We start from the raw sequence: 18,251 nt of genomic DNA, 5'->3' as shown, positions 1-18,251 counted from the left end.
AGTAATAAACTTGAAAATTTATAAACTAAGATGAACATTTATTAAGAGTTATATAAATAATTATAAAAAATTGTATATAATTTTTCAACTAATAAAGTATAATATAATTATAACATAAAAATTTGATACAACCATAATGGTTAACCAATCAATCACCATTTTGTAAAAAATAGAAGAAACATGTGCTTGATAAGATAAAGTATAATTTTTTTAACAAATTATACTATATAAACAACTTCAGAAGTCTCACATTTATAATTTTAATTGCATTTTTGTATGGCGTTCAAGTATTGAAACATGCATTGCTAGAAAAGGCAAGCATTGGAGGCAGAGCAGGTATGCTGCTGCACTATCTAAAAAGAAATGAGAAAGTCATGGTCATCGCAATTACCACAATGGAGGACCCAAAGCCTTACCTAAGTCAATGTGGATTGAAGCTAAGCAAATTGGATGGCAGAAAACTAGAGAAGTAGCAGAGGGATGCCGACGGAGATGTAGCAGAGGGATGCCAACGGAGATGTAGCATAGGGCTGCCAACGACGATGCGGAGGACTACCGAAGGCGATGCAGCAGACGTAAACCCAGAACTCTTGACCAACTGTCAACATTAACAAATATATATGAGTTCCAGATCAAATAAGGTCCCAAAAATGACAATAAAACATCAAAAAATGTTGAACCTAAAGTAGTGTTTTTAATGTAGAACAAACATATAAGTGTCTACATATCAACCATTTAATATAACTGGTCTCGCATTATAAATTCTGTAAACTCTTTGCTTTACATTTAAAGGAATAATCACTGCAACATCTAGTCTCCAACAATATATTCAATCTCCATACAACCCATCCAAGCCTCTAAAAAGCCAAATTACATGCATATACAATCTCATAGTGCATTGCATATAATTTGATATCAACAACAGATTCGGACAGCTGAACTTAATGAAGAAAATCAGCACAAATGACAGTGCATTGGATAGTAAACTTGACACTTTACTCTCAATTAATTTAGTAGCATAACATATGTTACAATTACAATATGACTTATTCAACTTTAAAACAGCAGCCAAGTTTAACATTTAACCACTAATATTTTATTTTCCTTTAACACCAAAGCAGCAGACCGGTTATACAAGTCGCATGCTAAAACAAAATACATTCAGCAGTCAACCTGTGCATATACTTCTCACATTTACATCTCTTCTAACAGCAACATTTCGGTAAAATAAAAATAAAAATCAGCATGTATTTTTAACTCCTAAATTCATAATTTTAATAGTCCATTTGTCGAACCACCCTGCATGAAATATTTATATTTCAAACATAATAATTTTACACGTTACCATGTGCTTTAAGTACACCACCATGTGCTAATCCATAAAGAAGACCATGTTCTTCATTTAAACTCAAACATGACACAGCATCTGAATGCTTGATCCATAAAGATCTTTGGCGTTTCACTTCAATGTAATTACTTGGTTTAATTGAACTTTTGAGGATTTCTTTCAAAGATAGTAATGTACCAGCTCGTTTATGAACACCAGGGTTCTTAACAGATACTTTCCATACACGAATTTTACCATCTTGATGACCAGTAAAAATCTTTGCACCTACTATAACAATGGTTTTAACCAATCCACTATTTGATTTGAAACCATTAAATTCTTTAAGATTTTTCCATACACGTATGTTCTTTCTATCAGAACCCTAAATCAAATTTCAAAATTTCAAAATTTTAATTACATAGTTCAGAAACTTCCTACATCTATGTGGCTTTACCTAGAATTCTGTAACAGAATATAAAACCAAACCAGCTGCATCAATTGCTAATGCTGTAACAGCACATTCATTTAAACTCAAACATGACACAGCATCTGAATGACACATCATCAACTGCTAATACTTCAATGTAATCAATTGCTAATACTTTTCTACTGCTACTAAGCTTCTAAAGGAAGTACAATTAAAAGATGTGTTATTATCTAATTCATTGACAATTTATAGATTCATTGAATTTGCCTTCCAAGTTTTCATTCAGATGCAACTAGATAAACTTACTACTAGTTATAAAACTGAGATGAACACTAAAATTTTAGTTACATAGTTCAGAAACTTCCTACATTTATGTGGCTTTACCTAGAATTCTGTAACAGAATATAAAACCGAACCAGCTGCATCAATTCCTAATGCTGTAACAGCACATTCATTTAAACTCAAACATGACACAGCATCTGAATGACACAGCGTCAATTGCTAATACTTCAATGTAATCAATTGCTAATACTTTTCTACTGCTACTAAGAGTCTAAAGGAAGTACAAAGATTAAAAATAGACTAAAGTTGAAGACAATCTTTGAAATATACTTGATCAGTAAAAATCTTTAAATTCTTTAAGATTTTTCCATACACGTATGTTCTTTCTATTAGAACCCTAAATCAAATTTCAAAATTTCAAAATTTCAAAAACCCAAACATCTCCAAAACCCCGAAAAGAGAGAGAAGCACAACAATCTAACATTACCAATGTCAGCATGCTAAAGTCTAGGGTTCAAAAGAACAACTAAATGAGAGTACATTGATTTGTTGGACTCGCAAAAGCTAGCCTTCAGTCGGGTTTGATTTCGAAATGAAATCCCTTAATCTTTCCGCAAAAAAAAACCAGAAGTGAAATCAAAATCGAAATGAAATCGAAAATAAACTGCTTGCTTGCTGCAATGAAATCGAAATGAAACAAGGAGCTTCGGGATTAGAAATCGAAATGAAAGAGAAAATTTGGGTTGGAACAAAAACCATATTTAACCCAGTGACAATAGATTGAAACAAAAACGAAATAATAATAACCTGTCAAACCAAAAGAGAAAGAGAGACGGCAAATGGGTTTGATTTGGGGAAAATTTACACTGTGTTTGGTTCAATGTATTAGCTAATCCATTACTGACCGATTACGCGCCTATTACATTACGCCCCTAATCCGGTGTTTGGTTCGCTGTAATAGGTATTACGCGCGTAATACAATCCCGACCTAATCCCCAAATTCCCTACTTTTCTAATCCCTTCCCAAATCGAGTAATAGGTATTACGTCTGGCTTCCCTCCCCAACTCTCTATTTTACCCTCCCTCCCTACCCGACCCTCTCCTCTTCTATCCTCATAATTTCTCCTCCCAGTTGCATTTTGGTGGAAAAAAACAAAACAAAACCAAACAAAAACAGAAATGGGTTTCCCCGATGCATCCGCAATCGGCGGAGGCCCGAAACCCGACTCTGAATCTGCCCTCCTCCTCCGCACATTCCTATAACCAGAAGATAAATTCAATTTGGGCTACATCATCTACTTCACTTTGGGCGTTGGCTTTCTCCTCTCATGGAATAGCTTCATCACTGCCGTCGATTACTTTTCATCACTGCCGGCGGTTCTGGTAATTTAACGACCAACTTTTTGACTAACTATAGATATGGATGTTAATTTAATTTTGTTGATCCATGAATTCTTGAAAGTTGGTGAAGTTTATTAGATTGGTACTTAAAGGAGTCATTGGTCTATTTCTAAGGAACTTGTTCTTCATTATTTGAAGGCTCAGAAATTTAGCTGTTTAGTATTGTTCTGGTCTGTGACCTCCGGTTTTCGGTACCAACAAGGGCCTCGGCTAACTCCAGAGTTGACCCAGGTCTAACTCCATTTTTGGGAGGAAGCTCCCTCTATGTGGTTTTCTCCATCCATAAGATTCAAATTCAAGACTTTGCTTAAGGGCATCGAGCTGTTCAGTAATTACTAATTATTATAGCTGAAGTAGCCCAACCAGTGGTTTGACTCAAGGATAGCTTAATTATATGTTAGTTGTTTTCAAGGTATGTTTTGCTTTAACAGCTTGAAAGTTGCCTTGATTCGCCAGGTATGTAATAAAGCTCTTGATGACACTATGAACTCTGAATCTTGAACCACTTGTAACATTTTTCCTCTACCACACATGGTCTATGGCTATGCTTTTTATATGGTGTAATAGAAATTAAACCATAGTTACTATTAGTACCCATGTGGTCAGTAGTTTCACTTGAATATTCCTGGATACAAAATTCATTTCTTTCATTTTTTATCTTTTGTATTGAATCCTATTATATGAAGAACTGTGCTGCTTCCTCGTCTAATGAAATTTTAATTTGTCAAATTGTTGGGCGCAGGGGTCCTTGTTTCAATGCTAAGGATCCTAACCAAAGCTGTATTTCCACAAGATGCTGATGGCCTGAGAAAGAGTGCCTACCTTTACTTTTTTTACTAGCATTGTGTTTATGGTCATATGCATAGTCTTGTACAATGTGGCACACAAACTTCTGATTATGCAGTACTATGAAGAGTTAAAGGCTGAGGCTGTTAAGGAGGAAAAAGCAGAGAAAGGTCCCATGACCGGGCCTGTTTGGAGAGCAACCTTGTGGAATATAGTAGGAACAGTCAAGTGGTATGGATTTGGGATCGTCCTCATATATGTTGTGACTTTATCAATATTTCCAGGATACATCACGGAGGATGTGCACTCATTGGTTCTCAAGGACTGGTATCCGGTCCTCCTTATAACAGGCTACAATGTGTTTGACCTGGTTGGCAAACCGTTGACTGCAGTCTATCTCCTTGAAAATGCAAAGGTTGCTATTTCCGCTTGTGTTGTGAGGTTACTGTTCTTTCCTCTCTTCATAGGTTGCTTGCACGGCCCTCAGCTCTTCCGAACAGAGTTTCCAGTCTCGTTACTGACTTGCCTTCTAGGTCTAACTAATGGCTACTTGACAAGTGTGTTAATGATCATGGCTCCCAAATCTGTCCAGATACAACACGCAGAGACTTCTGGCATCGTTATGGTGTTATTTCTAGTAGTTGGTCTGGCATCAGGATCAGTCATAGCTTGGTTCTGGGTCATCTGATCATCAGCCAAGATCTCTCCAACAGGTGGCCGCTATGAATTTGTGCTAATGATGTTTTTACCTTTGTAAAGTTTATCTAAAAGCCGTTGTTTGTAGCAGTGTTTTTCTTCAAATTGTATGATGAATACTGTGCCTGAAGTGTGCATATCTGCTTTCAATGTATGCCTGCATCTTAAAAACATGAAAAAGAAAAAATGGAAACATTTGGCTATTATCTGCTTTTAGTCTAGTTTGCTTCCATTGAATTTCTATGATGTTGCAGCAAATATAGTTATAGAGTTTAAATAGGAAAATTGGAGTGATTTACGGTATTGAATTTCTATGATGTTGCAGCAAATATAGTTATAATATATTTAATAATAATTATGTTAATTTATATTTTACAGTATCATATATTATGATTTGAGTAAATTCATATAAGAATATTAATTATTAAGAATTTTATTAAATTATATATTTTAATTAAAATATATTTAATAATAATTATGTTTTAATATGATTAAATTATTTATTATTGATATTAATAATCTTATTAAAATTTAAATAACAATAACAATAATAATTTACCAAAACAAATTTCTGCTAATTATTAAGAATTTTATTAAATTATATATTTTAATTAAAATATATTTAATAATAATTATGTTTAAATATGATTAAATTATTTATTATTGATAATAATAATCTTATTAAAATTTAAATAACAATAACAATAATCATTTACCAAAACAAATTTATGCTAAGGGTATTCTAGTCATTTTAGTTTTTTCCATTATGTTATTACACCTCTATTCCATTCAACCAAACACAAGATTACTATTACGCCTCTATTCCATTACATTCAACCAAACAGTTGATTTGCTATTACACCTCTATTCCATTACACCTCTAATCCAATACAGTGAACCAAACGTGCCCTTAAGGTTTAAGGGAAATTTTAATTTAGGGGAAAATAAGGGTGCGTTTGGTTCGCTGTATTGGATTAGAGGTGTATTGGATTAGAGGTGTATTGGGATTAGAGGTGTATTGGATTAGAGGTGTAATAGTTAATCCACTGTTTGGTTGAATGTAATGGAATAGAGGCGTAATAGTAATCTTGTGTTTGGTTGAATGGAATAGAGGTGTAATAGCATAATGGAAAAAACTAAAATGACTAGAATACCCTTAGCATAAAATTGTTTTGGTAAATGATTATTGTTATTGTTATTTAAATTTTAATAAGATTATTATTATCAGTAATAAATATTTTAATCATATTTAAACATAATTATTATTAAATATATTTTAATTAATAATATATAATTTAATAAAATTCTTATAATTAGCAGAAATTTGTTTTGGTAAATTATTATTGTTATTGTTATTTAAATTTTAATAAGATTATTAATATCAATAATAAATAATTTAATCATATTTAAACATAATTATTATTAAATATATTATAATTAAAATATATAATTTAATAAAATTCTTAATAATTAATATTCTTATATGAATTTACTCAAATCATAATATATGATACTGTAAAATATAAAGTAACATAATTATTATTAAATATATTATAATTAAAATATATAATTTAATAAAATTCTTAATAATTAATATTCTTATATGAATTTACTCAAATCATAATATATGATACTGTAAAATATAAAGTAACATAATTATTATTAAATATATTATAATTAAAATATATAATTTAATAAAATTCTTAATAATTAATATTCTTATATGAATTTACTCAAATCATAATATATGATACTATAAAAGAAAATTTGAAATAATTAATATTAAATATATTTTAATTAAAATATATGATTTAATAAAATTTAAAATAATTATAACTAATAAATTATATTTCCAACTGAAACAAGCCAAACAACATAAGCAGTATTAGAACGGGGATTATTAAATCGACTTTTGTAGTATAAAGTTCCAAAAAAAAATTTCTTTATCTGTAGATAGAGAGAATCATGTTCATAAAACATATAAAATTTGACGTTGATGAACTGCAGTCTCTTCCATTGTTAATGCAGGTTGAAAGGCTTGATTTCAATAGTGTTACGGCCTTTGTATTTAACTTCAAATAGAAGTTTGTACAATTGCTCCAATTAATATTTTTTTCTTTGCTTCTATTGGCTGGGTTAGAAATTCAAAACAATATTTTTGAAAGACTTGTATAATTTCATCTGCTCAATAATTGGAAAAACTCAATTTGATTTCTTCCTTTAATTGTCTCTTTTTTAAGTACTAATTATCAGCAACAGGCAGGGCGATTTAATGTGGTCAAAACAACCACATCAAGCACTCTCATCTCTTTGTTTGCAGCAAAGATGAACTCAACAGCTTCAAACCATGGCAAAATAAGTACAACATATATAACCAAAACAGGATATGCTTTCTTCAATAACATCTCAACTTAAATAACGGAACATTCATATTATGTTCGGAACACAAAATAGGTAACTTATAAAGTACTGAATAAAAAACAGAAGTGTCCACTGCCATGGTTTATGCAAAGTCCTACCAATTCCTCAACGATTGGCCTTGGCAACTCTCTCGATTTCGTCCTTCTTCTTGATGGCATAGCTGCACAAACAACACGAGAATGATGAAGCAAGCTGTGGTAAATAAATGGGATTGCAAGGACAGTTCCTAGTTTCAAAGCAAAATAAGGTTCAAACACGGGAGTTCAAAGGCTGTTATTTACCTGTTAGATGATCCCTTTGCTGCGTTAATAAGCTCATCAGCTAAACATTCAGCGATAGTTTTAATGTTTCTGAATGCAGACTCATGATTACCAGTGGTGAGGAGATAGATGGCTTGATTCACTCGACGAAGAGGAGAAATATCAACAGCCTGACGCCTCACAACACCAGCAGAACCAATACGAGTAGCATCTTCACGAGGTCCACTGTTATATCAATCAAAAATCAACAAGGATTATCAAAGATTGATCCAACAAAGATAACCCAGAATTGGAAGATGTTTTAATTAACATCATCTGCTACTTTAAAGATTAAAGTCAGCTAGTGATACATTTGAAAAAGGAAATTCTTAAAGGTCATATAGGCCACCTGTTGATAATGGCATCAACAATGACTTGAATTGGGTTCTGATCAGTCAGGAGATAAATAATTTCCATAGCATGCTTCACAATCCTGACTGCCATAAGTTTCTTTCCATTGTTTCGGCCATACATCATCAATGAGTTTGTAAGCCTCTCAACAATGGGGCACTGAGCCTTTCTAAAACGCTTAACTAAGTACCTCCCAGCAGTGTGTAAAACATATGATAGATTATACACTACTCCACATGTAAAACATTCAACTAAAAGGTTACATGGTACTTTTGCCTCAACTAAACCTATATCCAAAACCACATATTAGAATTTCTCGACAAACAAGCCATAATAAGACCCAGAAATACTGAAAATCGAACATCTTGAAGATTATAGATGCTACTTTTTAAGTAACTTCAGATCAAAACTAAAATCCAAAAATCAAGTGACTTTAGCTCAAAATTAAAATCCAAGAAAAGAGAAACAGCATAAAACAAATATTCAAACAAAAGCAAGAAAAGTTGTATAAAATGAATTGATCTAATGAAACAGAAACTCCAAAAAATGAGAATGCAATAGATCAGAAGTTCTCCGCAGTTGTCAAGATTATTAATCAGCTGTTCATTTTTAATGCATGGACAGTATCCTCAGAGACCATTTCACAATTAAAACTCCTGCTTGGCCACGACAAAACAGAAAGTTCAGCCACAGAACTTCTTGCTTAGAAATTAAAATCCACCATGTAATTACGACATTATAAACTCAATCATACTTTATCATTATATAACGGCTTCACCACACATGAAGTTTGAATGGCGAAATAAAGGGAAAAAAAACAGAAGCCTAATCCACGCATTTTTAACTTTCTACTCCAAACTAGACTTATTTCAACAGACAACTGAAGGATACAAGATAGAATGATAATGCAGGAGAATTGATAATTTATCCCCAAAAAAACCCTAATTTCAACAGACAAAACCCACCATAGTTGAAGAACACAAATCTGTTTTTTGTCAACAAAACAATCATGAGGAAGAAAATTAAAAATCCAAATTAAGTAAAAAAAGAGAAGAAGCACTTGCCGCTTCTGTTGATGTTGGTGAAAGATGCCAAGATGAAAGTCGGTGAAAGATCTGAGCGGGTGGAGGTTTGGTTCGGTGGCAACTTCTGTTGATGTTGGGAGGGAGAGGGAGAGGGAGAGGGTGGGGTAGAGAACGATTTCTGCTGGGAAGGGTAAAACAGACACCGATTAGCTAATCCTTTCTTTTGGAAGGGATTGGAAATCAGCGTTGAAGCAGAGAAAATGAGGATTGCGTACGTAACGTAATAGGCCCGTATTAGGGCAATACACCCAACCAAACATGGGATTAAGTGGGCCCACCGATTAGGGGTGTATTGGCTATGCCAATACACCCAACCAAACATACTCTAAGGGTTTCGGGATTGTATTGGGGTGAAATGGATGAAACAAAAACGGCGCCGTTTTGCTAAACATAATAACGTCAGTAAATTGCAAAAGAAACGAAGTAGTTTTATTTAAACTTTTAGCGCCGTTTTTAAAAAAAGCGCCACTAAAATATAGAATTAGCGACGTTTTTGAAAAAGCGCCGCTAAAACTCGATCTTTAGCGGCGCTTTTTTTAAAAATGAGGCTAATTCTATATTTTTAGCGGCGCTTTTTTTAAAAACGCCGCTAATTCCCTTGGAGACATAGAATGACGTCGTTTATGCTAAAGTGAATTTTTTTGTGGCTTTTTTGTCAAAAACGCCACTAATGCATTAGATAGTAATAAATTTTAATAGTTAATTTGTTTTCTTTCAAACAATATATCTAATTTGAAAAAAAATTAATTATATTGAATATTATTATTTAAATATTTAATATTTAAATTTAAGGTAAAATCAATTTAAAATAATTTCTAATAATTATTTAAAACATGAAATGAATTGAGATAAAAAATATATTTTCAAAATCATTTTTGATAAAAATGAACAACATTGAAAAAAATGAAAATTTTTAAAATATTAGGTTTTTATTAAAAATACAAGAGTTGTCATTGATATTTTTAACTAGGTGTGAGCAATACTTATTAAAAATTTCTTTTAAGAGATCATTATTATCTGCATCTTAAAATTAAGTAAGACAAGTTTAATTTCAAGAGTCGATTACATGCAAAGAAAGTTATTAAACACATATTATTTTTTAGATTTTGAAATTATAATAAATTCAAATTCAATATTTAATCACGAGGCTATAAATTTGAGAATTTCATGTTAACATTTCGTATTCAATAATTTTAAGAACTACCTCATCAACTTTCATAAATACTAAATCTTGCGTAATTATCTGGGAATATAAACATATATATACATCATAAATATATGTATAAACATGAGATCAAGTATTTAATTAAACCACACTCCGAGCACTCCAAATTAAAACCTAGATTCAACCAGAACATCATTTAATCAACTAACCCTTAAACCCTAATACCCTAACCCTTAAAACCTTAAACACTAATACCCTAAACCCTAAACACTTTCAAACACCAAACCCCAAAAAACAAACTAATTTAAAACACTATACCCCAAACCCAAAATAACAAACCCCAAACTATAAACTTAACATACTACCATTGAACCCTAAACATAAACTTAAAATATATACTACCATTTCAACCTAACCATAGGCCTTACCCTTAAATATTAAACACTAAACCCAAAAAATAAATTTAACCAACTGCTTCCACAATTTATTAATATAAACATATATAAGCTTTTACATTATCTATGTATATACATACATAAACATCCATATGAAATTTTTTTAGGGGTTTAGGGTTTTAGAGTTTATGGATTACTATTTAGGGTTTATGTTTTTATAGTTTAGCTATCAATTTGTAACTTCTCATAATTAAGTAATTAAAATGAAACCTTCTCATAGCTAAGTGAATTAGTTTGTATTAAATCGAATTCAAAAAAAATAAGAAAATAATATGAGAATTAAATCAAATCAAATCGAAACGACTGTCGGTCTTTACTCAAAAATGGCAGCTCAATTTTTTGCGGCGTTTTTTGATAAAACGCTGCTGACGTCGCTATAGATAAAAATTTTTGCGGCGTTTGGGCCTAAAAACGCCACTATTGATCAGTTTTAGTGGTGTTTGGACAAAAACGCCGCTTTTTCTCCAGTTTTTAGTGGCGTTTTGGATAAAAATGTCGCTATTGATCAGTTTTTAGTGGCGTTTGGACAAAAACGCCGCTATTTCTCTAGTTTTTCATGGCATTTTAGATAAAAACGCCGCTATTGATTAGTTTTAGTGGCATTTGGGATAAAAACGCCGCTATTTCCCCAGTTTTTAGTGGCGTTTAGTTAAAAACACCGCTATTAATCTGTTTTTAGTGGCATTTTAGACAAAAACACCGCTATTTATCTATTTTTAGTGGCGTTTTAGATAAAAACACCGCTATTTCTCATTTTTTTGCGGCATTTTTAAGTAAACGCCGCTAATGTATAATATTTGCGGCGTTTTTGGTTCAAACGCCACTAAAAACGCCGCTAAAAGTCTGTTTTCTTGTAGTATGTATATCATCTTTTGCCAAACCCATTTTAGTAGGGTTTTTACTTCTACTACATTGGTTTTAGTCATTTTTCCTCCACTCTCAATTATCACGTTTACCCATTGATTTGAATGATTGGGTAACAGATTTCCTACCACATTAGGTCCTAATGGATCATCGAACCTTACAATCCCCATTTTGATAAACCTTTCAATTAGCTTTTTGAATACAGTGCAGTTCTTAATTGAGTGTCCCGTTATTCCTACGTGGTACTCGCATTGAGCATTCACATCATACCATTTTAAGAACAGAGGTTGCATGGGATTTAAGTAAAACGGGGATACCACATGCACATCAAACAAATTCTGATATAACTTTCTATATGTCATCGAGATGGGTGTGAACTGAATTTTTTCTGTGTTTGGTCTTAAGTTAGATTCTTGCCTTGAAGGGCCTTGATGGCTGGTTGTTACGGTCTTTGGTTGGCCTATAGTGACTGGTTTTGAATAACCTTTATACACACCCGCGGTGTTCACTTCATTTTTCTTCTTTCTCGGGGCTGACCTTTTAGTGTTTTCCCCTCGCATCTATTTTCCCACTCCTTACTACATTTTCAATCATCTCTCAGGATATTACTATATCTGAGAAACTCTTGGTAGCACTTCCCAACATATGATTAATGATGGAGATTATAGAGTGTTTATGAAAAGCATTATTGTCTCCTTCTCTAGAAGAGGTGGTTGGACTTGCGTTGCCACCTCTCTCCATGTCTAAGCGTACTGTCTAAATCTTTCACTTTGCTTCTTCTCCATATTTTGCAGTGTAATTCTATCGGGTGTCACATCAGTCACATGACTGTATTGTTTTATGAAATCCTGTTCTAGGTCTTTCTATGAGTTGATTTTGGCACGACTTAGCTGATTGTACCACTTCGCGGTCGACCTGGTCAAACTATCCTGAAAGTAGTGAATTAACAATTGGTCATTATTGATGTATCCCATCATTCTTCGGCAGAACATTGTGATATGGGCTTCAAGACAACCAGTCCCATTATATTTTTCGAATTCTGGAGTTTTGAATTTTGGTGGGAGCACTAGATCAGGGACTAAGCTAAACTCCTTAGCATCAACGCTGCAAAGGTAATTGACATTCTCCATAGCTCTGAATTTCTCTTTCAACCACTTGCACCAATCTTCTAGTTGTTTTGGCAGTTCTACTTTTGGTCTATCTATTTCGGCCATGTCATCTAAATCGGGAACAACTAGGTTGGTCAGATTATCCCCAAGATTGGAACCTGAACCTGTTAGGTAATTCATCGGTGCTGAAGTACCAACTTGATATTGTTGAGGTCTTATGGTAACAGGTACCTTTTGTGGATATGTATCTGGTTAGGCTTGGACATTTATTGGGCGTTGATTTTGATTCAATTCTATTAGAATAACTTTACTAGAAAACTAATCTCTTTACATAAAATGAATACATTTTACATGTACGATCTTACCCTAATACTCAAAGCCTTAACTTTTTTAAGAAGCCAAGCTAATTCTCAGCCCCGATCCAATTCTGATTCGTATTTTAAGCTCAGCATGTTGGCTTGAACTGCTAGGATTTGTAAATGGTCGACTATTTCTCGCATTTAAGTAACAGCTTTGCCCATACTATGATCTCTATCTCTAATCTGACCTTGAGAGCGTTGGAATTACTTTTTCTAGTGTTCATTGTTCGTTTCAAGAAGTTCAACTCGAAGTTCATAATTTTGCAGTGCGGTCTCGAGCTCTTCAATCTTATTTAGGCTTACTTTTAACTCAATTGCGGAGTTGCGACTATGATATTGATGCAGTGACCTTTCTAATTCTCCTACTCGGGCTTTTAATCTAACCTTTTCATTTCAGCTTTCTAACAAATCCCTTTCTAGAGCATCTTCTCGAATTCAAGTATCTTGGAATTTCTTTTCCCACTGATCAGCTCTAATATTTTCTTCTTTGATCTCTTACCGCCATTGCTCCGATGTTTTACCCTACCTGGCAGTCCTTATTGATAAGCACAACTTCTTATAATTTGTTTTCAGACTGTCTAAGTCTTCATCAGTCTTGTTCTTTCCTTTTTCTCATTTTCTCAGCTTCTAACTTCTGGACGTTGACGTTTAATCCTAGCTACATTTTTTCCTCTTCCAACTGTTCTATATTTTTTCCCAGCTCCGAACTCCTCTTCTCAAACTCTTACTTTATAATTTCCGACTCAAATGAAAGTGCTCTTCTATCGGCTGAGTATTTTCTTGATTTGACAAAGGGACATTGTCATTAACTCTTTTGCCCCACCACCAATCATACTCGGGGGTTGTCTTGGGATTTGTAGGAAATCTTTTCATTCTATGGGTCTGGTTCCAAGCGTTCGATATTTCAGGAACCTTCATATTGTAATTATCACCTTTGTATACAAACTCGCACTGAGCCAACCCTTGCGTTACCGGTATGAACTGCCTTGATCTATACTGCCTCAATACAAATAGAGAGGCATATCCCATAGCTCCCCATATCTCGAGTAGAGAGACCCAGTCGAAGTTTCCACATCGGTACAAAATCTCATCAGGGATCATCTAATGAGCCCTCCATTTAACGTCTTTATCTTGGAGACTCTAGATAATTGCCATCCATTTTTCCTCTGAAATGTCGTCTCGCTTTGGATTAGCCACGAATTCTTTCAATGGAGAGTTGTTCTCGAAGAATACTCGATAAAATACCTTTTTTACCTTTCAAAAGTGGCTATAAAACCAAGCTAGCAAGAGTTGTGCACATCCGATAAATCTTTCTTCACCTGCTCTCTAGCATGCACTCAAAGATCTGAATGTTTTAGCCAAAATCATCGAGACAAGCATGACCCTTTTGTCAAGCTGGTCAAATAGATATGAAATTGCCTCATCTATGTGCCCTAGTACTTTGAGGAAAATAACCAACCCGTAAATACTCAAAGAGAAGACATCGACCATTTTCTTCGGGTCTGGATGTGCCAAGATCAAATCCCACAAACTTTTCCAAGGGATACATTTATTACCTTCCTTTTATTTAATCCAGGCCACGACCCATTTCTCACTCATTCCAGTGATGCTCATTAGCTTTTTTAGGAAAGTCGAGATGTTGGCTGCTCTAGAATAAGCTTTGTCGACTTAGATTCTCAGGCAACGGAGTAGAGTTGTGTACTTTTCTATGGTGGGGGTACCAAGTCTACCTTTCCATAAGTAAAGCAGCTATAGGCGAGATTCCAATACTGGGCCAAAGCTCAGAATAAGTTCTTATCCATTTTGACATCGAGTAAGGCAAATCACTATAGTTACAGTAGAATAACTACTTGGTTTCGTCATCTCATTGGTCCCATACCTCTTTCAACTCTTAGAGGTTATTCTGAGTCACACTAATACAAGTGAAATCCCACAATTCTAACACATATCCCTCCGTCAAGCTATTATCCTTTTCTTGTTGTGTCTTTTCGGACCATATCTGGACAGCCGCATTATCTTCTACTTTATCAAGAAATCTCTTTTCCATGAAAAACTCTCTATTTAGTACTGAACATGAATCAACACCCTTTTATATGATGAAAATGCAATACAATCACAACCAAAACAAAATAAAATAAGTCAATACATTTCATACAAATCTAGAATTCCAAGCAAGAAATAATAAATAGAACACCTAATTGGTTGACCACTCGATATTCCGTATGGTTCTATCTAGGGTAGGCTCTTAGGGCTCATAATATGCGGTTTGGTTTTAAAGTAAAGGTACCTAGACCAACAGATTCCTTAATCCTCACCCGTTATAGGCTCATACGGACCGAGTTCGGTTCAGGAAATACATTTCCCTATGGCTATACGGAGATGAAAATCTCACGAAGACATAGGTATGGATGTATCTCGAAAGTGATCCACTACCTATATGGATGTGAAGACCTCACGAAGGAATAACTTCTCACTCCCACTTAAGAAGGGCAAAATCGAACGATTATGCAATGCAATATGCGGAAATATACCAAGAAACTCAAACCAATAAAGCAAACATATCATTCTGTAACAAAATGATGAAGATTACAAAAATGAAAGATGAAATGAAACAAATGGATTGTAAATTTAAACCAAATTATTAATTATCGATAAAAAGACTAAAAATAATCAACTTGCAGCTTGACTCGTTTATTTTGTCCTAGTGGAGTCACCAAGCTGTCGAAACTTTTTTTTTTGAAATTGACTTATATTTTGAAAACGACGCATGAGGAAGGATTAGCACCCTCTTGACTCCTAAAATTGGTACCTAGTTGATTGCTTGATGTCTTAGTGTCAAGAATTGAAAATTTGAAGAGAATTTAAAACACAATTCCTTTTTATATTAAGGCATTACCTAATTAAAGTAATTTTCGCAAAAAAAAAGAGCTTATCTCAAGTTAATCGAGAAGAAAGGATCATGTCCCATAAGTTAGGACACAATGCCTTAAATCCTCAAAAACGAGAACAAACGCCAAAACCTTGTTTTTTTTATTTTAAACTAGATATTCGACTATCTTGGTTTTGGAACGAAGCCATATTTCGTAAGTTAAGAACACGACTTTTCTAATTCCAAAATAATGAACATTACTTTGGTTTTGTACATTTTATACATTATATAAAACGGAGATAACTCCTTTTTAAAAAAATTTATATATATATTATAAAAATGAATGAATATGTTGTGATATAATATATGAAATGATGATAGTAATGCAACTACAATAATAATGAGAATACCACTTTTATAATAATATCGATTTTATAATAATGGTGCTAATCACAGCGTAGTAATTATTATATTAATAATATAAGTAAATAAAATGATAATAGCAAGGATAAAATAGAATAACATGTATAAATAAATAATATAGCAGTTTGGCGAAATAAAATAAAATGGCTACATGGGTAGAATATTAGAATGATAAAATATAAATATATTAAGAAATACTATAATAATAATGTAATCAGAATAATAAAATATATAAGATTATTTAAAATAAAAATAAACGGAAGATGCATGATTAAAAAGACAAGACATGAAAGTACTAAAAATAAAAGAAATAATAAAACAAAAATAAAAATAATGAAGTAATAATGACAATATGACAAATATGTACAAAAATGAACAATGCGAATTTTAAAATAAAAGAGAAAGGAAATAATAAATAAATAAATAAGCAAATAAAAAATCATGAAAGGCTGAAATTACCATAATAATAAATAAATAATAAAAATTTAATGAAAAGTTGAAATTAAATAAGTAAATAAGTTAATAAATGAAGAAAAGAATAAAAAGGATTTAATTGTAATTTAAATGAAATTAAAAGGGTAAATTGGGATAAAACAAATAGTAAGCGGGCTAACCTGTAAATAAATAAATGAATAAATAAATAGAGGACTAAATCAAAATTTAAATGAAATTTAGGTGGACAAATTGTAAATAAAAAACTAATAAAACAAAAATAAGGATCAAAATAAAATGCGCGAAAATAACCAGGTACCAAATGGGCAATTATTCCAAACCCTGGGACATGTCATCCCGTAAGCGGGTCCACATTGATCCAGGGACTAAATTATGAACAATTTAAAAGATAGGGAAGAAATAAAGTAATTAAGAAAGGAAAGGGACTAAATTGAAAGAAGCCGCAAAAGCGGAAGGGTCAAAGGCGCAAATAAACCCGTTAAAAAAAATGAGGATCCTAGGTTGGGTGGTTCGAGTCGGATCGGGTCAGCCAAAACGACGCCGTTTTAGGTACCCATCTCTAAAAATGGTCCAATGACCAAAATGAAAATAAAATAAAATTAAGTGGCAAAATCACAAATAAAACAAATAAAATAAGACTAGATTGAAACAAGCCACAAAAGCGAAAGGACCAAATGCGCAAATAGACCATTTTTAAAAAAAAGCGGATCTTGAGATGGGTGGGTCAGTTTGGCGGGTCGGCCCCAAAACGGCGTCTTTTTGGGGCATTTCAAAACCCCTTGAAGCTGCGTCATTTTTGCGCCCTATTTAAGTAAAAAAAAATTCATTTGAAACAGTTTAAAAAAAATTTGTTTTCCTTTTTTTTCTTCGAAAAGGGGCTGGGTCTAGCCATTGGAGCTGTCGTGGCTTCGTCGCAGTTCCCGACCATCGGTGACTGCGACTACCGTCTTCGATGACCAGAAAACATCAAAAAATCCTTTTTTTTCTTTTTTGGCCCTGATCTCGAAGGCAAAGCCTTCTATTCGCAAAAAAACAAAAGCAAAAAAACAAAAAAAAAAACAAAACTTTCAATTTTCAATCGTTCTCAACGAGGATTCAGGCATAGCCAGAGGGTTTGGCAGCCCTCTAGGCTAGAAGAGGCTCCGGCGAAAAAAGGTAGGGACTTTCGTATTTATATATATATAATACTCAAAAAATAAATAAATATATATATGCAAAAAAAAATAATACCTACAAAAAACTATTGTAATTTTTTTGATTCCGTGTTCTCTCCTCTTATTTTTTTATACATGTTTTTTTTGTGGCTTTTGTAGCCAAATGTTACATATTTTTTTTATTGTTTTGTACTACTTCTTGCTGTCTTTTCTTCCTTTCTCTTGCAGGCGGTGGTTGAAGATGACGGTGGCTGAGCAGTTGGTGGTGACAGGCACTAGGGTGTGATGGTGGGTTAGGGTTTTTGTTATTTTTTTTAAATTGTTT

At 33.1% G+C, this 18,251-nt stretch overlaps 1 protein-coding gene, 1 long non-coding RNA gene and 1 pseudogene across 2 annotated transcripts; 1 reads left to right on the top strand and 2 right to left on the bottom strand.

Moving 5' to 3' along the window:
* Positions 1-224: 224 nt before the first annotated feature.
* On the bottom strand, positions 225-3,154 carry LOC107893690 (uncharacterized). Its single transcript, XR_001682927.2, has 2 exons — positions 2,577-3,154; positions 225-598 (listed from the first exon to the last, which is right to left on the bottom strand). It is a non-coding gene; the product is annotated as an uncharacterized lncRNA (long non-coding RNA).
* Positions 3,155-3,228: 74 nt separating this feature from the next.
* LOC121212293 (equilibrative nucleotide transporter 1-like) lies at positions 3,229-5,125 on the top strand (annotated as a pseudogene).
* A 2,165-nt stretch (positions 5,126-7,290) lies between these two features.
* LOC107940478 (40S ribosomal protein S5) lies at positions 7,291-8,296 on the bottom strand (the record flags this gene model as incomplete). Its single annotated transcript, XM_016873907.2, has 3 exons — positions 7,291-7,500; positions 7,622-7,825; positions 7,989-8,296. Coding segments are annotated over 3 exons (567 nt in total), but the record flags the coding sequence as incomplete, so codon positions are not given.
* Positions 8,297-18,251: the final 9,955 nt, after the last annotated feature.

This window comes from Gossypium hirsutum, chromosome A13, assembly GCF_007990345.1.
Source record: "Gossypium hirsutum isolate 1008001.06 chromosome A13, Gossypium_hirsutum_v2.1, whole genome shotgun sequence".
Taxonomy (NCBI): Eukaryota; Viridiplantae; Streptophyta; class Magnoliopsida; order Malvales; family Malvaceae; genus Gossypium; species Gossypium hirsutum.
This window is presented reverse-complemented; position numbering and strand designations above follow the sequence as displayed.